We start from the raw sequence: 23985 nt of genomic DNA on the forward strand, positions 1-23985 counted from the left end.
AAATTGTTAACCTGAATCAGCTGGAGGGGGGACATGATGGTGTTGAGATAATCCAGAAAGGGGGTTTCACAAGCTCCGTAAATGAGGATGAGATAGATGACAAGGATGGCGTGGGATGGGAAGGGGCGTAGTAGGAATGGTGGAGGTCATGGCAGGAATGAATATGGAGGGGTGAGCTGCTGATGAGGACATGACATGCTTAGATACGACCATTAATGCTAAAGATAAGGTGAGGATAACTCTTGATTTGGTGGAGTATCAACACACTCGATCCAGCTTTCTTACTAGTAAGATCCGAACCCTGCAATCAAAGCACCACTTCTCCTTTGGTTATTATCAACCGTGCATAACCCGATTAACCTAGCCATAAAGGTTAATCCCTGCCTGCGAATCGAAGAACACAAGCAACAACAAGGTAGATGCAATCTGAATATTGCTAATAATATGGAGCACATGAGTTGAGGCCTCACAAACTGATAAAACAACGAAATTGTTCAAAGACAGATTAATCTAAGCAAAACCCAAGCGTTTAGGGCATCGGCTTTTGAGGTTATATAGGTAAGGGGTGGAGGCCAAGGGGATGGATGACCTAGGGCACCCTTGGGTCGTGCTCCTACTAGTGGGGGCACAGGCAAAGTGAGCCTAGGCCGTCCCCATGAATTACGAGACCTGTAGCCTAGTAAAATGTGATGCAACATCTTGGTAGATTTTGTACGTCCACTTGTTTTGACGATTACCGTTGTTTCAGAAGGAAATTTGACTTGAGACCAAAGCCATTGGAAAGTATATCTTCTAATGTTTCCATTCATATGTAGAATGTCAAAAATGGACCCTAGAACCTTAGGTTGTTCTAGGGTTGGTAGGCTACCTAGAACGTCCTCAGATGCCGTAGAGGACGAAGTAAGAACAACAAGACAGGATTGGAAAAGGCAGGGAAAAGAGAAAAAGGAAAAGGATAAAAATAGTAGATGTATTTGTGTTTGATCTACTGGATTCTTCTCGATCAGCTGTGGCCCTTTATATTTATAGAGAGGGGAGGTCTTGGCCTAGTAAGAGTCGAAACACTTCCAAATTTCATATCAAAATACACCTCCTAACTTGAACTACACAGACAAGGTGTGGAACTTTCTGAAGCCATAACTTCCTCATCCGAACTATAAATCGGACATTCTATGTATGCATTTTGATCTACTCGATGAGAGCTACGTAATGGTAAAGTTCAATTTGCATTTTGAGCACTTCACCCAAACCGGTTTGGTACCAGTCTGACCAGATCCGCCAATTTTGATCGTCACCACTATCACGGTACTTTGGCCAGAACACTTTGGCCAAAACAAAACATTAACATATCTGCCTGTCACGGTAACTTGCTACTTTGTTATTGCAAAAGGACGGAGGTATTGCAATAGCATATATTCTTATTGGTCCAAAATTGTTGCCTGTGACACATTTTCTGAAATTCTATAAAGCAATTTTATGATTTGTTAGAAATAGGAGGGTTTTATTAAATATTTATGTGTGGGCAATGGAGTCATCTGCATTTACCTTTTGCCCAACAAGCATCAACAGGCGCCATAAGTCTAGCTGGGCCCCGAGAGTCCACAATACTATTGCCGGCCCATTTTGCCCAGCAAGCATCAGCAGGAGCAATAAGTCAGAAAAATTCTTGCAGTAATTTCAAGCTTCCACGAGAGTTGAACAGCAGGAGCAAGTCACCGCTGTGCTGTGCACAATGCCATGCAATCAGCCAATCAGAAAGACAAAACAGAGTAATTGCAGCCGATCAGCATTCAGCAAGGAGTCGCATTACCACCATATGTACACATGGTTTTTCGCTTACTGCACTGCGCAGGATCGTTTTGCATAGCCTACCACTTGTTCAGTTAAGCCTAGAGAACGATGTTCACCAATGCATATTAACAAAATGGATCAGAAGATCCTAGCATCAGCATAATTCTCTAACGGTTTACCTTACACAATTCCTGTCCACACAGATCAATTCACCTCAGTAACTGCTGAAGCCAAGGATTGCCAGCTGCATCTTTCTGCATGTCAACTTTCAGTTTGGCAGCCATCTCCATGGCCTTGCTCTGATCCATCTCATCTATAGGCAATGCTGCGAGTTCCTCCAGGAAAAGCTGAGCCCGAGCAGCCCCTCTGGTCACGTCATCTGGGCTAAATACCCTCTTGCGCTTTGACCCAACCTGCATGGGACAACACTTGCTAGGTTAGGAAGAGGTTCGAGTTTCAGCACAGTATGGGTAGGATACCCCATGCAAACCGAAGCTCCCATGAATTAAGCAGCCGATAGAAGTAATTATTTTACCCTATTTGCAGAAACAGCCATAGGAACTCCAAAAATTTAGTAATGCGAGAATTCTGACTCCTATGTTCGTTTCTTTATGCTAAGATCACTCACATAGGAAGAAGCAGGTCATTTTATTTGTTATCGAATCTATAGCATTTATTTTGAATTTTTTTTAGTTATTGATACCTATAGCATTTATTTTGAATTTCTTAGTTGTAGATACCTCGTCTATCGAATCATCAGAAAAGGTGGGTGTAGTAGAAAAGTCTTCTAACTCTGCTGCTTTGCTTTTTGCAAGAGCAATAACAGCTTCTGGAAAATTAGCAAATTCTGCAACGTGAATACCAAAACTTTGGTCACATGCCCCAGGTTCAACCTACAACATAAATTGAAAAATATTGTAAGAAGAATATCTGTCGAGGCATCATTTCACACAACTAATGCTGACTTGCTTCTGTAAACTAAAAAAGGGAAGTTTAGATGTGGTTCAGAATTTCACATCATGAGATACCTTGTAGAGCATAGTTAACTTCCGACTTGATGGGTCTATGTGAGCACCCACGTGATAATTTGAAATTCCGATATCAGAAACTTGTTGATGCTCATCATCATTTCTCTGTGCTAATGCAGTTAATTCATGGAAATGGGTTGCAAACAAGGTAGGTGCTCGAGTCACTTCCACTAGATGCTCACAGATAGCCCATGCGAGACCTGATAAAAAATAATATATCAATCCCATAAGAATTAGAAGTTCCATTTTTCTGGAAGTCTGAGCATATTGCAGCATTAGGTAACCATAGCTGATTAACTAGTATCTCCATTGGAGTGTGAAAAGGGAAATCCTTGTAGAAATGGATACTTAATTTAGAAATGGTAATAGGTATGTTTCATCCAGTGATGTGTCTGATAACAAATAGATTTTGCATATTGATAATTACAGACAAAAATGGATGCAACAAACTTTGAGAGGACAGCTCAGGTTAACTCCATCCAAAATCAACCATAGCCGAGCATTGAGAGGAGCAATTAGCAAATACAATTTTTTGCCCACAAACGATTCTTTACGTTTAACTGTACAGGAGCTTCATTCCAAGCAAAGCTCCATTGATTGATGACTAAATTCAAAAAAAATTTCATCAGTGGGGGTCTCCCCCGCTGTATAGCTTTCAAACAAAAAGACTAAATTCAAATTTTCAGCACTTTTCATAACCAGAAAAAACGCCAACCATAAAAACATTCTTTGTTCTACGTTTTAATTCAAAATAATTTAAAAGGAATACAGAAATTTTACTTTCCCAAATCAGGCTGGTGGGACTGATTAACACCACTAACCAGTGCCTTCGGTAAATGTTACACTAACATCAAGCACAAGGAAGGGTACAAGGAAATACTAGTACTTTTTGTCTAAGACATGTTCTAACCAGTGGCGGAACCAGGGGGGTGACCCCCTAACGTCTATAAATTTTTCGAGACCCCCCTTGTGCAGTTGATGACTCTACACATCCAAGTCGCCTATTCCCATTCGGCCAAGAGTACAAGCAGATACATATAGCCGCACAGAATGAATTAGACGACTTTAACTTCATCCATAGGCAAATTAGTCAACTTAGGTGAACCACACGACAGGAATCAGAGCTGCCGATTGAAGCAACAATGGACAGGAACGCTGGTCACTAGGATACTGCCAGAGCTACGCAAGACAGCTGTCACCTGACCCCGAGCCACGATTGCGCTGGTGCAATGCACACACGGCACGACCCCATGGCATAGCAGAAGGTTGATCGGCTACACAATAGGCAATTATAATCCCTAGTCTTCTTTCTGTTTGTTTTGTTTTTCTTGTTGCAGTTAGTGAATCAGCTACACAGGGAGAGGGTTTGTTTATTGATTCTTCTTTAAAGATCATCAATTCTTTACTGGTGTTTTGATCCTGGTTTTTACAAAGAAAATGTTTGTTCATGTAAAATTTTATTGTATCTTATTAAAACGGAAAATCTTTTTTATCTTCTAAACCCTTAATAAACACATATGAAACGAAAGTTAAGCATATATATACAATTATTTTTATAGCTATTGGTGGTCTACATTGTGAAATATTGATCGAGTTTTGTCTGCCCCCCCCCCCCCCCCCTCATAATAATTTCCTGGTTCCACCACTGGTTCTAAGAAAATACTAAGTGTAAAATATACAATGCTAGTACAACAACCTTATAAGTATGTGGATTGCCTGCTTCAAATCTATTACTAACATCAGGAGCAGACACAGGCCCTCAAAAATTTGAAAGTAAAAGTCGATATAGCTTAGAAATAATGCAGATGAAACTTTGCGCATGCAAAAAAGAAACAAAACCAAAGATGATTATCAAACTTGAAAGAGAAAAACATGAAAGGTTTACAACACTGACCAAATCCATCATATGTGGAAGTTCCACGTCCCAGCTCATCAATAATTATAAGAGACTTATCAGAGGCGCCTTTCAGGATGGATGCTGTTTCAAGCATCTCTTGCATAAAGGTTGATACACCATGAAGCTGTCAAAAAATGTAAAAATAACAGTTTGCAACATTATATTTTGCAGAAGTATATAAATTTTAACGCTTGCTCAAAAGTATTCCTATAAGAACAGACCCTGCCATTATTATCCATTTAATTTAAATAAAAAAGAAATTTTACACAAATGGCATATAAGGATTTGTATATGCTCTAATGTGCCAGGTGAATATTCACATTTTAATTAGGATCAAGAGATTTAGAGGAAGAAAGTATTGAGAATCCCTTCCATCACTAGCCCTTATACGCTAGGGATATTCGTACGAAACATGATGACTACGAATTGATAGTTGCAGACGACTGTAGATAAGGTTGTGGCTTCAGCTCCTTGGCTAAGAAAAATAATTTGTACAATTTTTAGTCTTCAGAAAAAATAAACTTGATTGATAAGCAAAGGTGCTACTCTTCTAGTTTATGTTATCATGTTTCCTGCTCATGTGCATCTTTGATTTGCTACATTTGTATGACTATGAGTAGCTAAGGCAAGAGAATATAATGTAAAGCTGTACAGTATGAGAAATTGCAAGTTGCAACAGAAGTTTAAATAAGAACCAAAAGCATTTCCAATATAGAAATTAAAATAACAAAATATTTTGACAACAAAACCAGCTTACTTGACAATCACCAGCACCAACACGAGCAAAAATACAATCTCTCACACTAACACTTGCTTCATTGCAAGGAACAAATGAACCAACTTGTGCCATCAGGACGTTTACACCAACCTGGTTCCATATGAAAAGTAATGAAGCAGTAAAAGGTATTATTAGTTTCTTCAAATTATATATTTGAAACAACATAAATTAGATTTCAGTAGCCCACGTCCAAGAAAGAAGATCGAGGAGCTATGAGAAATTGAAGGAAATTCAAATTATATGTTTGAACATGCCCAAATGTACTCCAGCAGAATCAAACTGGTTTGTGTTTGATTAACCAAAATGCACAGATCAAGGAGTTACAGAATAATGCTCACACTTTTTAATTTATTGTATTCTTAGGATAACAGATCTGGTTTAGCATCGATTCTTCAAAAAGTGCTAATCAAGAGGAGTCACAGACACAGGCTCACATAACAAAATTTGTACCAACAGCATTTTAAATAGCTGAGGTCCTAGCGAAACCCTTCTTTAGCAGTTATGAAGAATTTAAGTTCTGGGCAATCCATCTCCTACAAGAAGCTGTGACAAGTTCTTGGATCAAATATGTATGAGTAGAACTACTCAATAAGTCACCTCACATGGCTATCCTAAAACAGGAACACGGATGGCATAAGGCGTGAAGCACACCAGCACATTGTTATTGTGTTGCATTGTAATGCATCCGTCATGCATGTAGGGTGGACGTGGTAAAATAATCATCACTAACAGTTGGTAGCTCAATAAATATGGTTATAAGAATGGAACAACACATCAAGATGTGGATGCATGTATCAATAAATTATGTATCTATACATTTAAGTGCACACAAATGTTTTGTGCGCCTTGTTTTAGTGGAAACAGAAATGGAAAGCTCTACTAAAATTAGTAAATAACTATATGTAAATTTTGCACAACTGACAAGAAATGCTAAATTATTCACTCTTATTCATGCATGATTGGTCATAGTAACCCTTCTCAATTACTAGGCTTTATAAATAAATGTGCCTAAACTGGCTTATCATCTCACATGATCCCCATTCTCTGCCAATATAATGTAATGCATATTCACAGAGATGAAGGTGTCTACATAATTATTTTCATAGAAAGAATTACGGTAATTAGATTATTATAACAGTAGAGACCAATAATCCAAGAACTTATTCGCCTGCCGTTTTTTCCCTCCTGAAGAATGTTGGTCTGCTATTTAAATTGTAAACGTAGATTGAATAATGTTGTGAAATTAAATAGCATTTTAGAGTATTCTGGTGCCGACCACTCCTATGAACCAGTACATAATGCAACAAGTACCGTCCTTGTTATATTAACATCCACAATGAAAGATATTTTTCATATTATCCTTATGTTTGTAAATGTATGATGTTTTGGATATCGACAGTCACCAATGTGCAAATTTGACCATGACTTCTTACACAAATATGATAACAAAGATTTATAAAAATTACTATATCATGAAAGTATCTTACACACAGATTCAGTGACACTATTTTCAAATGATCAATACAGATAGCTTTACTCAAAATCAACGGCCAGAGCTAGAGAAGTTTGATTGCACGCATTCTAAAACGCCATACATTTATGAACAGAGCTAGTATCATGCAGTACTGGACAGGCCATGTTTCCTATACATGAATCCATAACATTTATCAATAAATTCCTTGAATGGGTCGTCATGAATTTTATCATGGAACTACAAATCTAACCTGTCTTATAAACGTGGATTTTCCTCCCATGTTTGGCCCAGTGATGATCTGAAACCAACTTTTCCCTCTTACCTGTTTAAAGCAATTGAAGCATCACTAATTTCACTGACCAAGTGCTGTTATCGCATATATCATATCACACGATACATACCAGAGTGCAATCATTGGGTATAAAGTTAACGCCATCTTGTGCTTCCAGACAAGGATGTCTGCTACCTTGTAGAATAATATCTCCTTCATCCTGTATTATGTTCTCAAGATTAGATCTGCATTTGAAACTTCTCCTTTTCACAGGGTTTTAGAAAGTGTTTCTTACCGATGCTGTAATGTCTGGCCTTACATAAGGAACTGGGCAACTAGTTGCCAAATCAGCAAAACTTTGTAAAACATCCAACTCTGACAGAACCGCAGCAAAATTTTCAAATACCTGCACCAAGAATTGAAATTTATCACAATCATGTAGAAAGAAAAAATTCTGAAGGTAATAGAATTTATAGTGTACCTCTGAGAAGGTGCCTGAAACCCTCACTACATCATCAACAACCTTTTTCTGACAACTTGTGTACTCACTAAGCAGTGCCTGGTATTGATCACCTAGCTTTTTCAGCTTCGGACTAGTGAACTTCACACCATCTTTACGAGTTTCTATGATTATGTAGTTGCTAGTGAGTTTCTTCCTGACTTTCTGCTCCTCTTTCTTTGAGATTCTGAACACATGTCCAAATGGTCCTTTTTCTAGCTTCAGATGCTTATCAACAGAAAGATCCAGATCACTAGCTGTATGAATGTGCACATTATTTATGTGATCTTCAACAACAGAAAGCTCATCCTTCAGCACAGCTAAGTCAGAAGAATATAATGGAGATATTCTGTACTCTCCATTGTCCAGCTGATCAAGGTCAATAGCTGTCTCAACAAGAGAAGCAAACCTACCAAATCGATTCTCTGTCATCCATTCTTCCAATGGGTCAAGAAACTCTGTCTTTATCAATGTGGAAAATTGGCCATTGTATTGCTGAAGAACACCCTTGACGTATGAGATTCTGGAACAAGACTGCAAACCAATGAGCAAAAGGGTTAAAAAATTGTGGTAAAAGGAATGATCTTAGAAGGTGTTGCCCTTGCTTAAGAAAGGTTCCTGCAAGGCTATGCGCAAATACAGAGCAACAAGTACTACAAAGGTTCAGTGCACTCCTTTCATTACATATTAATAGCCTTATACTAACAGCTAATAAACCAATATTACTCAATATTACTGTATTAAATTTATTTCCTAATACATTTTCAGCCAAACAATCATCTTTGCATGCCATTAACAGAAGTAACAGTAGGTTGAAGCAAAAACCTGGTAAAGCTTAACAACAGGCTGCAGATTAGCTGATTTCTTTCGGAGAGAATGTGTTAGACGATCAATATCTGATATCCTTTTAAGTTGTTGCCTGAGTCCCTGACGAAGCTCTGGATCTTCTACGATAGCCTGAACCATATCTAATCTGTTATTGATTTCATTTATATCTAATAGAGGTTGTTTCAGCCATCTGTTAAGCAATCTCTTTCCCATCCCAACAGTACAGGTTCTGTTCATCAAACCAAACAAACTGAAGTTCTTGTTCATATCAGTTTTCCCTTCTGTGATGTTTAATGCTCGCACCGCAGCAGAATCAAGTCTCATGTAGCAGTTCAGATTGTACTTCTCAATTGTGTAACTTCCATAGTTAGTATCATCTGCTAGCAACTCGGCATAAGATAACAGAGCTCCAAGGGCACCAAGAGCATAGTCAAACTGAGATAGCAGGTCACGAACAGGTTCAACAGAACCCCTGATTATTCTACCAAGATCTTGTGCAAGATCCCTGGATTTGAAGTCAACCTTCTTTTTTTCAGTCAATAGAACATTACAATTACTAATGGCATCTTGAAGGGGGTTCAAATCAATGGATTTTTCACAATCCGCTGGGAGAAGACACTCCTTGCAACCTAATGCAACAAGTGCTGATTCAACATTTGTGAATCGGCTATCTTCAGGGAACTCAGCTAACCCAAGCTTCCTGTTGGTCATATCCAGAAAACTAAGCCCTACATACAGCTGACCTTCCCGGAAAACTGGAAACAAAGCAACAATGACTGGTGAATCTTGCATGTCGTTATTTGCAAACAGAATGTCTTCAAAACTACCAATATTTCCAGGTGTTCCAGACTTTGTTAACCTCCAACTCGACCCACTTCCCTCATAGAGCTCCAATGTACGGTCAGTCCGCTCCAATAAAATGTTGCGGGCAATGGTCTCAAACATAGCCTTGCTCACACTAGCACTTGAGATTCCATCAGAGCTGCTACCTAATTGACGCAAGGCTGACATTGTGTGGTAGTACGTCCTTGCAATAAACGTGGCATTCTCACCATGAGCAGTGTAATAATCCTGAACCACATTTAAGCACTAGTTATAGCATGCCATTTTACAGTGGAAGGTTAGTGCACATAGGGATCAAATTCCCAAAGATAAAACAGCTAAATTTAACTCTGCCCGAACACGGTATCCCTTAACAGTTCTGATTGCTGAAGTATGAAGATAGCTTTGGCGTGCAAACAGAATGCAGGAAAAAAGGTCGATAGTAGAAAACAAGTCTGGATTTATATTTGCATGTTTTCACGAACTTACTGTTACTAAACATTTTGGCCCCTTCTGAGGAAATATTTCTCAAGTGTTAACCATTGCTTTAAATGCACTTTCAAACAGGACAAAAATCATATTGGACACTGGAATATGTAAGTATGTAAGCCAAAGTATGCTGCATTGCTTCCAAATGTCAAATACCTCCCTATTTAGCAACCTCATCATTACTGGATTTAAGTTATTTACGACTTTTAAACATATATGAGTGGAACTGACATACTAGGACTAAATCCCTAAATTATGGCTGAGACCAATTCATATGATACATGGACTGTCAAGAAAATTTAGTTGACAAAGTAACATTATCATCGTTATGTAATGGTTCATCTGCAATCTATGTGTTCACTTACCAGGTGAATAAAAAGCACAATAGCCCATATTTCCTAACAGTAATGAACACTACCAGAGCTATTTCCCCCATTTCTCTAGCACATCGTATTGCTCATGAAAAACAAAACGGTTCACATCGCCATGTATTGGAAAGTATGGCACCATCAACTCGAAGCACTTACCCTGCGATCGAAGAGACGAACGGCGCGGGGGTCCTGCCAGACCAAAAGTAGAACAAATAAGAAAGGGGAAATAAACAAATCATGCAACAGAAAATATCCCAAAATAGTCGCCCAAAACTAGGAAAAAGGAGAAATCGAGAGAGGCGCACCTGCGGCAGCCTCTTGAAGAAGGAGATGAAACCCTGTGCTTGCCTCGCATCTGTCCAGCCACAACAGAATAAGGCGAAAACAGAGTGAGTGACCCGACGAATCGAACAGGAAAAGGGGGCCGCGCGCGCGGGCGAACGGACGGACGGACCTAGCTTGAGCTCCGGGAGGTTGCCGCCCTCCGGCGTGAAGTCGTCTCCATCCATCGCCAAGCTGTCGTATCCCTCACCCAGAGCGCAGAGGCTGTAGTGGTGGTGGTGGTGGTGGCGGCGGCAGCGTTGCGGGGTGCCGAGTGCGAGCGATGTGCTCGAAGAAATGCGCGCGTGGGCGGCGGGAAAAGGTGGGTTTTCGCGGGAGACGAGGGGGAAGGCGCGCGCGTGGTGGTGGCCTGGTGGGGACTCCCGCGGCGAGAGAGGGAGGTTTTGAGGGGGGCGAAGCGGCGGGCGGCGGGCGTGCAGAGGTGCGGAAATCGGGGAATGTTGCTCCCGAGGTTGTAGAGGAGCTTGCAGCAGGTTTTCAACATATTTTTTATCTTTTAAACATCTAAAGGTCCCTTATATTTTAATTAGGACAAACCAATTGAAAAATCGACGGTACATCGCTCAATCATGGTAGAAACTATCCTAACCATTCATCTATTTCGTTTCTCGGGTGATATTATCTCTTAGTACATGTATTTTTCTTATATTTTATTTTTCCCTCAAAAGTGTTTGTACGGGTGTCATGAATCTTACCTGCCCAATGTGACATAAAATCACAGGAGAGAACATAGAAGAGCCAATTCCTTGTATGCCACTAACTAAATTTTATAGCGTTTCCTTATGTGTCATCAAAATTCTACAGTTCCCTGTGTGCCAATGGATAAAACTTCACATCCCTCCTATGTCATTTCTGTTAGTTGGCTGTTAGGAGAGTGTTAAGTGGCAAGCAGAACGACAATTTTGCCCTTCTAGAATGAAAAAATAGTTGATGTTCTTAAACGCATGTATACTTTTTGTTACATAGAATGTACAGTACCAGTGAACCAGGAACATCATCGACATTTGAGATCGTATAAAAATTGGAAAAATTCTGATATAACGTAAACCAGTTCTTTTACTTCATGTTGTTAGCATGGGTGCCACCACTTGCAAGCAACGAAAGGATGAGGCTCCGCACGGCGCACGCCCTCCGTGCATGGCAGACTGCTAGTCTCCTTTATTCCCTTTCACGCACAATGTTGAAATCTGATACTTAGAACGGCAAAATTGTCGTTCCGCGTACCACTTAATCCTCTCCTGACAGCCAACAAACGGAAATGGCATAAGAGGATGTGAAATTTATCTAATAGCACACAGAGAAATTGAAGAATTTCGATGGCACACAAGGAAACACTATAAATTTTAGTGGCATACAACGAATTGGCTCAAGATAGAATAGTCCACACATGGCACTAATAAAAAACTAAGTATCAGGGGTATTTGGATACGAGGTACTAAATTTTTTAGGAGGTCACATCGGATGTTCGGACGCTAATTAGGAGGACTAAACATGAGATAATTATCAAACTAACTGCAGAACCCCTATACTAATTCGCGAGACGAATCTATTAAGCCTAATTAATCCATCATTAGCAAATGGTTACTGTAGCACCACATTGTCGAATCATGGACTAATTAGGCTTAATAGATTCGTCTCGCGAATTAGACTCCATCTGTGCAATTAGTTTTGTAATTAGACTATATTTAATACTCCTAATTAGTATCCAAACATCCGATGTGACAGGTACTAAAGTTTAGGTGGGTGTATCCAAACACCCCCTTAGTCCCGGTTGGAAGGGTGGAAATCTCTCAAAAAACTATCCAGGATAAAGCAATCGAGACAAAAGGGGGTGTCTTTTATCCCGGGTCCCTCAACTGGGACTAAATATCAGCCGGGGCTAAATGGGCTACCACGCCAGGTGCTGTACAGGCTCCCTTTTATCCCAGTTAGTAATTGTCGGGCATGCACCCCAGGCTCACGAGTAGACCTTGAACGGACTACTAAGGGACGTACTCGGACATGATCAAGACAAGGGGATAGGCGTATGTCGGGCATACACCCCAGGTCCACGAGTAGGCCTTGGACGGCCCACCAAGGGACGTACTCGGACAAGGTCAGAACAAGGATGGGCGTATCCTTCTCGGACTAGTCTTGTATGTTTATGAAAAACTACTCGGGCCAAATACCGAGTAGAACTCTCTAATAGTACCCGACTAGGACTCAGACTTGTAACCTTGCCCTCCCGCGTATATAAGGCCGGGCAGGGACCCCCCTCAAGACATCGACTCAAGACATCTATCTTTCTCACGATTAATACAAACCAATACACAGGACGTAGGATATTACGCGATCTAGCTGCCCGAACATGTGTAAATCGTGTTCCTTGCGTCACCATTGATTCCTTGATTCTCGACGACCCTTACCGCACAAAAGACCACCTAGGGTACCCTCTAAGCGGGTTGCCGGTCTAAAACACCGACAGCTGGCGCACTAGGTAGGGGAGCTCATTGAGTTTCTCAGCGCGAGCTCAATGGCAACAGTCGTCATCAAGCCTGTTTTCATCATCGAAGCAGGCGCGACGTTCGTTTTTGGATCCTGGCTCTGTGTCGCCGACGGTGCCGGATCGTTTCGACGCTAGATCATCAACATCCAAGAGAAGAAATTAGAAGATCCAATCAGGAAAAATCAAATTTTCAAAATCAACAACCTTAAGTTTGACTACGCGTCGGACTCGACATCAGTTCGGACTAGTCGGTCCCAGCCACTCCCCAAATCGACTTCGACTCCAAAATGGTTTCCACATGGACTCCGCAATGCAGCCGAAGTCTACCAAAGTTCCTTTACTCGAACCCTACTCGAACACGGGAATGGTGAAGACGGTGACTCCGACTCGGTCTATCTCCCAGAGATCCCACTGACAGGACCAGCCCAGGGACTAGTAATAACTTCGACATCACAAGGCAGATTCGTACACTGGCCGGGATTGAGAACATCTCTCTTCGCCCACGACTATGAATCACGCCTTGTCGCTCACATAGACAACCTCCCATATTAGGAAGGCGTCCCACTCATTTCAAGCCGTGAGGAAAGTTCCACAGAAATTGCAACATCAAGTTCCAGAAGCTACTACCCAGACAGAGAGGTTTTTGTTATCACTCAAAATAACAACCCGGGTACCAGCCAGAATAGAACACCTAGGCGATTGGCACAACTCGACAACGTCTCAGAAGATGAGTCAACAGCTAACGCCCCACAAGACGAAACTTCTGATCAAAGGAATCAAAGAAGGATACGCAACGCTACTCAAGCTGAGCGACGGTAGACGCTGGCTACAAATATTCCCATCACAAACCTCGAAAGAGCATTTGATGCAGTACAGGCTCAAGAACATACCACCCCACTCGCAGCAATCGCTTCTATCAATCTTTTAACAATGTTAATACCTCAAGACAGGGACAATGAAGCCATAGCTCAGCTCGTACAGCGCGGCAACGGACTAATCGCACAACTCGCAGACTAAGCTTACAAGCTACTCGACAAAGGATCGCCGATCCCATCTGTTCCCCGCATCGCAGCTCATCAAGAAGGCAGTAGAGGTGCTACAGCCAACAACAATGATGCTCAGAGAAACGACAATGAAGTCGTCAACCAACCTCGGCAACACAGCCAAGGTCCGAGTAAACACAATGCCCCAATACGCCAAAAGGACGTTAGAGAAGTCAGCTGCACTAACTCCTTGAAGAGTCCCCGCCCTACTCGGAAAAACCATGAAATATCAAATTTCAGCGATTTACGAGAAATATTCAACAGTCGGTGTGAGCGAGAAGTCGACAACTTCAACCACTTTCCCGCTTTCACAAATTAGTAATGAGGACAAGACTACCCGAGAAGTTCAAACCAATAGGAATCACCAAGTATGATGGCAAGCAAGACCCCATTCAATGGCTACGATGCTACTCACTAGCAGTCCAAGCAGCCGGGGGCAATAACGACACCAAAGTTATCCACTTTCCGATATGCATGGAACCTGCACCACTGACATGGCTCGAGTCCCTCAAACCCAAGTCAATCGACTCTTGGGTAGATTTGACAAAGGCTTTCACCAACAACTATGCCGGCTCCATGGCTAGACCAGGCAACAAGATCGACTTGAGTCAAATTAAGCAAAAAGAAGGTGAAACACTACGCGACTACCTACGACGATTCTTTGAAAAGAAGGCTACTATAGTTGACATCTCAGAAACAGACGTCATCGAGTGCTTCCAGAATGGACTCTACGATCGACGAACATACCAAGACTTCAGTAGACGACGACCAGCTAATGTAAAAGACCTCAAAGTCACGGTACAACAGTGGGCAGATGAAGAGGACAAAGAGCGAGAACGGTTCGGCTCTCATCGCAACTGTGGACACGACAACAACAACAATGACCAGGATCGAACTCGACACAATGATACTCGAAACAACTTTTCGAGTAATCAGAATCGCAAAAGGAAGCTCGACAACACCGTTGCTACCATGACTAACTCCGAGAAAAAGGGATCCCGCAAAAATGATGAAGGGCCAACCTTCACCGAGCTACTCAAAAAGCAGTGCCCATGGCACCTGACTAGCAAACACTCGGTAATAGACTGCTACAACATGCGCCGAATAATGCAAGACTTACCCGCACCACCACCTCCTGAAGAATACAGCAAGAAAAAAGTGTTGGGATACGAGGTAGGCTACGCTAGCGCAAATCAAAATGTTTAACCGCATAAACCAGGAAAACTGTCGTATAAGGATCACAAGATTACCACTCGACGCACTGATGCGGAAGATGTAGATTTGCGTCGATGCAGTGAAGTCGATCAGCGTAGTCGTACGTAGTCGATCACGTCAACGTCCAGCAGCTCCTCAGCAGCTCGTCCACGTGCAGCATGATCGCCCTCGTGCCGCGGCTCATCGTGGCTCGTCGGCGACTCATCGGCGGCTTGTCCAAGTGCTGCAGGCGCAACACCTCCAAGGTATCCACACGTGCAGGGAGGAAGCGTCGCAAGCCGGACTGCTAGGTCCGCGAGTTGCAATAGGCGAGGGCGTGGGAGGCAAAGCAAATGTGTTTCGCCAAAAATGTGTAAACCCTAGGGCGTCCCCACCCCTCTATTTATAGAGGTTCCTGACGGGCCTCTGGGTCCGAGGCCCAGTAGTACTTCTAAACCTAAATTAACTCAGATCACATCCGAATTGGGCTTCTAGCTCCTTAAGTGTGTGACCCCATGGGTTCAGATACGTATAGACATGGCCCGAGTACTCCTACTCAGCCCAATAGTCGGTAGCGGCCTCTAGCAAGACGTGCCAACTCCTATACGCACACGAAGATCATATCAGATGAACCATCACAACATTATATACATGCTATTCCCTTTGCCTCACGATATTTGGTCTAACTCCAAGCCGACCGCTCTTTCTCGATCCTATGATTCGGAATCCCTTTGTAGGTTAACTCTTAACCGTACGTAGCATGACCATGCATTTTCGGATCCGATCACTCAAAGGGCCCAGAGATATCACTCTCAATCAGAGAGGGGCAAATCCCATCTTGATTGACCATGTCTCATAACATGCTTTTTGACAAACCCAAAAGCTACCTTTATAACTACCCTGTTATGGCGTAGCGTTTGATAGCCCCTAAGTAAGTCGATCCATATCTTGAGTATATGCAACAATCTCAGGTCTAACGATAAAGCGTATATGTTGTGTAAAGAGAGAACTACTTCTCGTGTTGGGTCAGTCCTAGCACATGTCTCCACATGTGCCCACATTATTAGTTCAACATCTCCATGTCCATGACTCGTGAAACATAGTCATCAACTAATACATGTGCTAGTCTAATATTCATGTGTGTCCTCACATGAACTCCGACTTGGGACAACTTTAGAATAACCATACAAGTAAAGAGTTTCACATAGAATTCACATAGTTGCAAATCAATTCAAGTAGCCTTTAATGGATATTCAAGGAACACAATATAAATCATGGATACAAATGGAATATCATCATCTTTATGACTGCCTCTAGGGCATACCTCCAACAGTCTCCCACTTGCACTAGAGTCAATTTAGAAGGTACCTAATACCCATAGCTCTTACATGCACATCATGCTTAGCCTACGGGAGTGGTTTTGTCAACGGATCAGAAATATTCAGATCTGTGTCTATTTTGCATATCTTGATCTCACCCCAGTTAACGAAGTCTCGAATGAGATGAAATCGCCACATTGCGTGTTTGTTCTTCTGGTGGTTCCTTGGCTCCTTTGCTTGCGCAATTGCCCCATTGTTATCACAGTAGAGATTCAATGGGCTGGACGCATTCGGGAACACACCAAGCTCAATGAGGAAATTCCTTATCCAAACACCCTCCTTCGCGGCTTCCGAAGTCATGATGTACTAGGCTTCTGTCGTAGAATCGGCCACCGTCTCCTGCTTGGAACTCTTCCAACTAACAGCACCACCATTTAGCGTGAACACAAATCCTGATTGTGACTTTGAATCATCTCTGTCGGTTTAGAAACTAGCATCGGTGTAACCTGTTACAATGAGCTCCTCCTCACCTCCATAGATGAGGAACATATCTTTAGTCCTTCTCAAGTACTTAAGAATGTTTTTCACCGTTGTCCAGTGACTCTCACCTGGTCTGCTTGTCATACTTAGTGCATATGAAACATCTGGGTGAGTACTTATCATTGCATACATGATAGATCCAATAGCCGAGACATATGGCACTCTACTCATGTGATCTTGCTCATCAGCAATCGAAGGACACTGAGTCTTGCTGAGATGTATGCCATGTGACATAGGCAAGAACCCTTTCTTTGCCTCTTCCATGCTGAACCGCTTCAACACTTTGTCAATGTAAGTATCTTGGCTTAATCCTATAAGCCTTCTCGATCTATCTCTATAAATCTTAATGCCCAGAATATATGCCGCTTCCCCTAAGTCCTTCATCGAAAAACTATTTTTCAGTGAAGTCTTTACGGACTCAAGCATAGGAATGTTATTTCCAATCAGCAATATGTCATCCACATATAATATTAGAAATACTACAGAGCTCCCACTAACCTTCTTGTAAACACAAGACTCTTCTTCATTCTTGGTGAAGTCAAACCCTTTGACCACTTCATCAAAACGAATGTTCCAACTCCTAGATGCTTGCTTCAATCCATAAATGGATCTCTGAAGCTGGCATACCTTTCCAGCATTTTTCGGATCGACAAAACCCTCAGGTTGTATCATATACACGTTCTCAGCTAGGTTTCCATTAGCTGTCTTGACATCCATCTGCCATATCTCATAATCGAAATATGCAGCTATAACTAGAATAATCCGAATGGACTTAAGCATCACTACGGGCGAGAAGGTCTCGTCGTAGTCAACTCCTTGAACTTGTCGAAAACCTTTTGCGACAAGTCGTGCTTTATAGATGTGAACATTTCCATCCATGTCCTTTTTCTTCTTATAGAATCACTTGCACTTTATGGCTTTAACACCATCAGGCGAGTCAACCAAGTTCCAAACTTGATTGTCTCCCATGGACTCTATTTTGGATTGCATGGCACTCTGCCATTTTTCGGAGTCTGGGTCCATCATTGCTTCTGCATATGTCGCAAGCTCATCATTGTCCAACAATAATATTTCCCGCATTTCGCGGAGCCTTGGCGACCTTCGTGGTTGTGGCGGTGCCATGGGTATCTCAACTTGCTCTGCTATGTTAGCATCACTCATTGATTCTTGCCCGATCGGCTTATCTTGAACTTCTTCAAGATGCACTGTCTTTCCACTCTTTTCTCCTTTGAGAAACTCTTTCTCTAGGAAAACCCCATTCCGAGCGACAAACACTTTGCCCTCTGACCGGTTGTAGAAATAATATCCCAAAGTTTCCTTTGGATATCCCACGAAAATGCACTTATCCAACTTAGGTGTGATCTTGTCCGACTGAAGTCGCTTGACAAACACTTCACATCCCCAAATCTTTAGAAAAGACAAACTGGGAACTTTTTCAGTCCACATCTCATATGGTGTCTTAACTACGGATTTAGATGGTACCCTATTAAGTGTGAAAGCTGCTGTTTCTAGAGCGTATCCCTAAAATGACAACGGTAGGTCCGACTAGCTCATCATTGATCGAACCATGTCTAACAAAGTTCGATTACATCGCTCGGATACACCATTTCTCTGAGGTGTTCCAGGCAGCGTAAGTTGTGGAACAATTCCGCAACTCTTTAGGTGATTGCTAAACTCGTGGCTCAAATACTCGCCTCCACGATCAGATCGTAAGGCCTTAATTTTCTTGCCACGCTGATTTTCAACTTCATTATGAAATTTATTGAACTTTTCAAAGGTTTCAGACTTGTGCCTCATCAAGTAGACATAGCCATATCTACTAAAATCATCAGTGAAAGTTATGAAGTATTGGAATCCTCCTCTAGCTGTCGTGCTCATTGGTCCGCATACATCACTATGTACGAGTTCCAACAAGTCTACTGCTCTCTTAGGAAATCCTGTGAAAGGCGTCTTGGTCATCTTGCCTAGCAAGCAAGCCTCACATGTCTCGTATGATTCAAAATCAAACGAAGTTAGAAGTCCATCAAAATGGAGCTTCTTCATGCGTTTTTCACTTATATGACCCAAACGACAAAGCCATAAGTAGGTAGGACTCAAATCATTAGGCCGAGGCCTTTTAGCACTTACGTTACAGACAGGTGAACCATCAAGATTTAAAACAAACAATCCATTCACAATGGGTGCAAAAGCCATAAACATATCATTCTTAGAGATCACACAACCATTGTTTTCACTCACAAATGAATAACCATCCTTCATCAAGCATGAATGAGACAAAATGTTTCGACTTAAACTAGGAAAGAAATAACAATTATTTAACTCCATAATAAATCCTGACGGGAGGTGGAGTTGCATCGTCCCCAACGGTCAACGCAGCAACTCTTGCATTATTGCCCACGCGGAAATCAACTTCTCCTCTTTCCACGCTTCTACGTTTTATCATTCCCTGCATCGAATTGCAAATATGAGCAACCAATCCGGTATCAAATACCCAAGAATTAATAATTGTATCAATGAGAAATATGTTGTCTATAACATTAATAACAAGCGTACCTGAGGTGGAAATACTCTTACTTCCACCATTCTTCAACGAAGCTAGGTACTGCTTGCAATTTCTCATCCAGTGACCAAGTTCATGACAGTAAAAGCACTCTTTGTCTGGAGCAGGTCCAGGTCCAGCTTTAACCTTGGGTGCTGGGTTTGGTGTGGACGTTCTAGCCTTGCCCTTCTTCTTCCAAGAATTTCCTTTCTTCTTAAAGCTAGGCTTGTTCTGTATAGCCATCACATGGCTGCTGCTAGCGCTTTTCTTGACGCCAGCCTCTGCTGTTTTAAGCATGCCACATAGCTCATTCAGACCCTTCTCCGTCCCATGCATATGGTAGTTCGAGATGAAGTTCCCATAGCTAGGCGGAAGAGACAAAAGAATGAAATCAGTGGCCAACTCTTGGCCCAGTGGGAAGCCCAGTTTCTCCAACCATTGAGTGTAACCAACCATCTTGATTACGTGTGGTCCTACTGCTACGCCTTCTGCTAGCTTGCTCTCCACAAAGGCCTTAGACACATTGAACCTTTCAGTCCTGGCCTGTGTTTGGAACATGTCTCTAAGCGCCATGATCATATCATGCGCCTCATGGTTTGTTTCGAACTGCATCTGCAGCTCGGGTTCCATGCAAGCAAGCATAAGGCAGCTTACTTCGATGTTAGCATCACATGCTTTCTTGTAAGCATTCTTAGCAGCAGTAGGTGCATCATCAGCAGGTTCTTCTGGTAGTGGGTTGTCTAGAACATCTTCTTTTTTCTCAGACCTGAGAACAATTCTCAGGTTACGGATCCAATCCGAGTAGTTTGTTCCATTCAACTTGTCCTTCTCCAGGACCGAACGCAAAGCAAACAGTGTAGTGCTGCTAGGTGCCATTTAATCTACAACAAAAGTAATGCAAAATACACTAAGACAAACGTATTCATGATAGAGCAAATCACATTAAACTATTTTAATAGAATCTACTCCCACTAAAATCAATATCCCTCTATTGATACTTAGTGATTCAGGATCCACAACTAACAAGTCTACTAGTGAGCTTTAGCATCACCGCTAGCAAACAAAGTAGATCGGTAAGCAACTTCTTGCTAATCATATCACATATGACTCCTGTTGTTGGGTGACATCTCCATGTCTCGGCGTCCAACCTTTATGCCCCAAGGTCCTTAACCGTTAAGATAACCTTGTTAAGCAAACCAACCCTTATGCGTGTAAGTGTCTGACACAAACCCATCTAGTCAAGGAAAACTAGTGGCACCCTAATATCATAGACCTACCACTAATTGTACAAGACATGGGACGGTGCAAGTTTTAGTTGGGAGGGCATACTAACTTAAACTTTGTGTGGGATCGTTCTACTTCTAACATCACAGCATGCAAAAAGTAAAACATAAACAGAGTAGCATTCACATAGTTGTGACACAGTATGGCCCGTTTTCTTATGGTGATCTCCATCTCCAAAGAACCTGTTCACCATGGTGATCTCCATCTCCATGTTCCATGTGCGCCATCCTCCTGGTGATGAGTCCTCCAAGAACTAGAACATGCTATTACGCCTAATAGCTAGTAAAGAAGCTAGTAATGAAGATTACATAGTTGCTTGGATCATCACAGATTGGTACGCAGATCATTAAATACATTAAAGTGACAACACATATGGCTCCAGCCGTATTGCCGTACGCGCGACACGCAGCTCACGAATGAGTTACACACATGCATCACATACACAAAGAGCCATACTGATCACAAGATACATACATCCTGCAAAAATAGAGTTAGGCGTTCTAACATTCCAAACTTCGGAGGCCCGAAACTCCATCTTCCAAGCTAATTTTGGAAAATCTGATTTCGCCAAAAATGGCAAAGCCGTTGAATTACATGTGTAACTTTTTCTGTAGATCAATTTTCATATAAAATTTGCCCCGATCCGAGATCGTACCGAAAAGTTACGGCTGATTTACCGAAGTACACGCATACGGCAAAATCCCGACCCGGTAGTAGATCCAATCTACTATTGCACATCTCATGTGCTTGGCGTATGAACCTGGATCTCAATTCGACCAATCACATTGATCTTTGCTCGCTGCAACTGGCATTATGTGTATCACTTAACTCCGATAGCGGAAACCCGACCGGTAGGAGTATGTCGTTACACAACCATTGCAGCAAGAACACGAAACCAGGACATAGATCAAACTGAAAACTCGCATATCTCCATATGCATACATCCTGAATCCAAAACTAAACAGCTACGGCTCTGATACCACTGTTGGGATACGAGGTAGGCTACGTTAGCGCAAATCAAAATTTTCTACCGCGTAAACCAGGAAAACTGCCGTATAAAGATCATTCAAACGAATCCAAGACACGTCAGGGTTGCATAAACTCAATTCACCATGGGAGGGTCCTTACATCGTATCCAAGGTTACGTGACCCGGATCTTACAGACTACAAGAGCTCTCAGGGGAACAAGTACCAAATTCTTGGAATATAGAACACCTCTGTCGCTAAAAAGAACCCGAGTTATCACTTCAAGCAGAAACTCATTTCAACTACTCGAGCCAACAGCTCGATTACCGAATACAAGATATGCTACTCTTGGTACAAGACTACCAAACTCAACATTCCAGATCTGGTACAAAGCCTCAAGGGCAGAGTAGTTTTTTACTCAAATCCAAAAATACACATGAGTAAAGGTACTCGAAGTACAATACAAAAGGACTACAAGCAATTGCCTACTGGCGGGCTGCATTTAAGCCTCAGGCTTTTACAAGATCACAAGGCCACTCTGGTCTACCGACTACAATGGGAAAGGCCTACACGCAAGGAAGCTGCGCAAAACGTAGCCATATCCAGGTCCTCTACCCAAGGCAATGCCAGGTACTCCTGCACCGCCGCTACCTTGACAGAGGCAACGATGAATCCCGCGTGCCACGTAAAGAAGGAAACAAGGCTGCTCTTTTGCTAGTCTTGTCGAGCCAACCCACTCTACGGCCACACCTCCACCTCTAAGTGAGCGGGATAAAGACCGCGCCACTCATCACCCATCACCCGCAAGTTCCAGCGCATACCCGGCTGGATCATGAGATGCAAGATGAGGTGCACGATGAAACCTCCTACGAGGATTCTTCTAGCATCACGACTATCCCTACGAGTGCTAGAGTCTGTGGAGGGAAGGTGGTCTCAATTTACGAGGAATCTTCTAGCACTGGTGCACTTTGTGACAACTCTCTACACTCAAACAACAGCAACCGAAGGCAATCCATCACTACTCAAAGTCTGATCCAGGTCACTCTCCATGGCGGTCTATTTATAGCCAAGCGCTACAACTGCCAACCACCCAGGAGTTACTATGCGCCCGTGAACGATGAGTCTGGATGATCTCTGACTCTGCCCACGTGAAAGGATTCACTCCACAAAGGACAAAAGAGTACAGTACACCCGTGCACCCCCTGTTCAAAGAACAACAAAGTAGAGTACTCGACAATAGCGCGACTACACAAACTCAGCACTCGGACCACTTCACATAACAAAATGTTGGACAAAGTGCTCATTTCAGACAAAATGTCAATACAAGTACTCGAAAGCTTACAAGAGTACATAAAAATTCAAGGCTCCTCAAGAGATACAAATTCAGACATCTTCGACGTGATTGGCTCAGCCTCCTCAAGGTACTGCGCATAGGATTCCTCTGTGCAGTTGCGAGCAACGCCATCACCAGCCACCGCCACATCTGCCCTCGGGTAGTATGACTTGACCACAGGAAGGACTTATTTGCAAACAGCCTTGCAGAGGCCGGCCACCTTACCTGGAGCTGCCTTCAAGCGCTCGACTAGTGATCGAGGTCCTACGTCCTCTTCCAAGGGGGCAATGGCATTCACCAAGTCTTGAGCGGCATCAGTTAACTCTTGGAGCTCGCCTCGATGTCCTCGCACGGTCTGGGCATGATCTCTACAGGCCACCATGGCCATAGCAAGCATCACTCCATTCTGGATCTTCCTATCTCGCTGATGCTCGCAAGCAGCCTGTGCTTCCGTCAGCGCGGCCTGAAGATGTTCAGCCTCATCCGCTACTCGGTCATGCGCGTTTCTCCGGTCAAGGAGTTGGCTACTCACAGTTGCCTCCTTCCTCTTGAGTTCTGCAAAAACAACCAAGTTCAAATAACCAACTATAGTCAGACGTACTCAGAACATGGAAAGTACTCACCTTGATACTTTTTATTCAAAGACTTGTAGCGGCTCTCCAGTTTCTGCTGCAAGACTTCATGATCTGACC

General features: G+C 42.5%; 1 protein-coding gene across 1 annotated transcript; it reads right to left on the reverse strand.

The window, feature by feature from the left end:
• Window positions 1-1758: 1758 nt before the first annotated feature.
• LOC101753902 (DNA mismatch repair protein MSH2) lies at window positions 1759-11035 on the reverse strand. Its single transcript, XM_004962454.3, has 13 exons — window positions 10703-11035; window positions 10554-10603; window positions 10405-10437; window positions 8564-9637; window positions 7721-8272; window positions 7535-7645; window positions 7370-7459; window positions 7219-7290; window positions 5474-5584; window positions 4714-4840; window positions 2820-3019; window positions 2532-2684; window positions 1759-2204 (listed from the first exon to the last, which is right to left on the reverse strand). Exons 1-13 carry the CDS (start codon window positions 10755-10757, stop codon window positions 2001-2003), a joined length of 2832 nt encoding a protein of 943 aa, XP_004962511.1. The 5' UTR covers window positions 10758-11035; the 3' UTR covers window positions 1759-2000.
• Window positions 11036-23985: the final 12950 nt, after the last annotated feature.

This window comes from Setaria italica, chromosome III (assembly GCF_000263155.2).
Source record: "Setaria italica strain Yugu1 chromosome III, Setaria_italica_v2.0, whole genome shotgun sequence".
NCBI lineage: Eukaryota > Viridiplantae > Streptophyta > Magnoliopsida > Poales > Poaceae > Setaria > Setaria italica.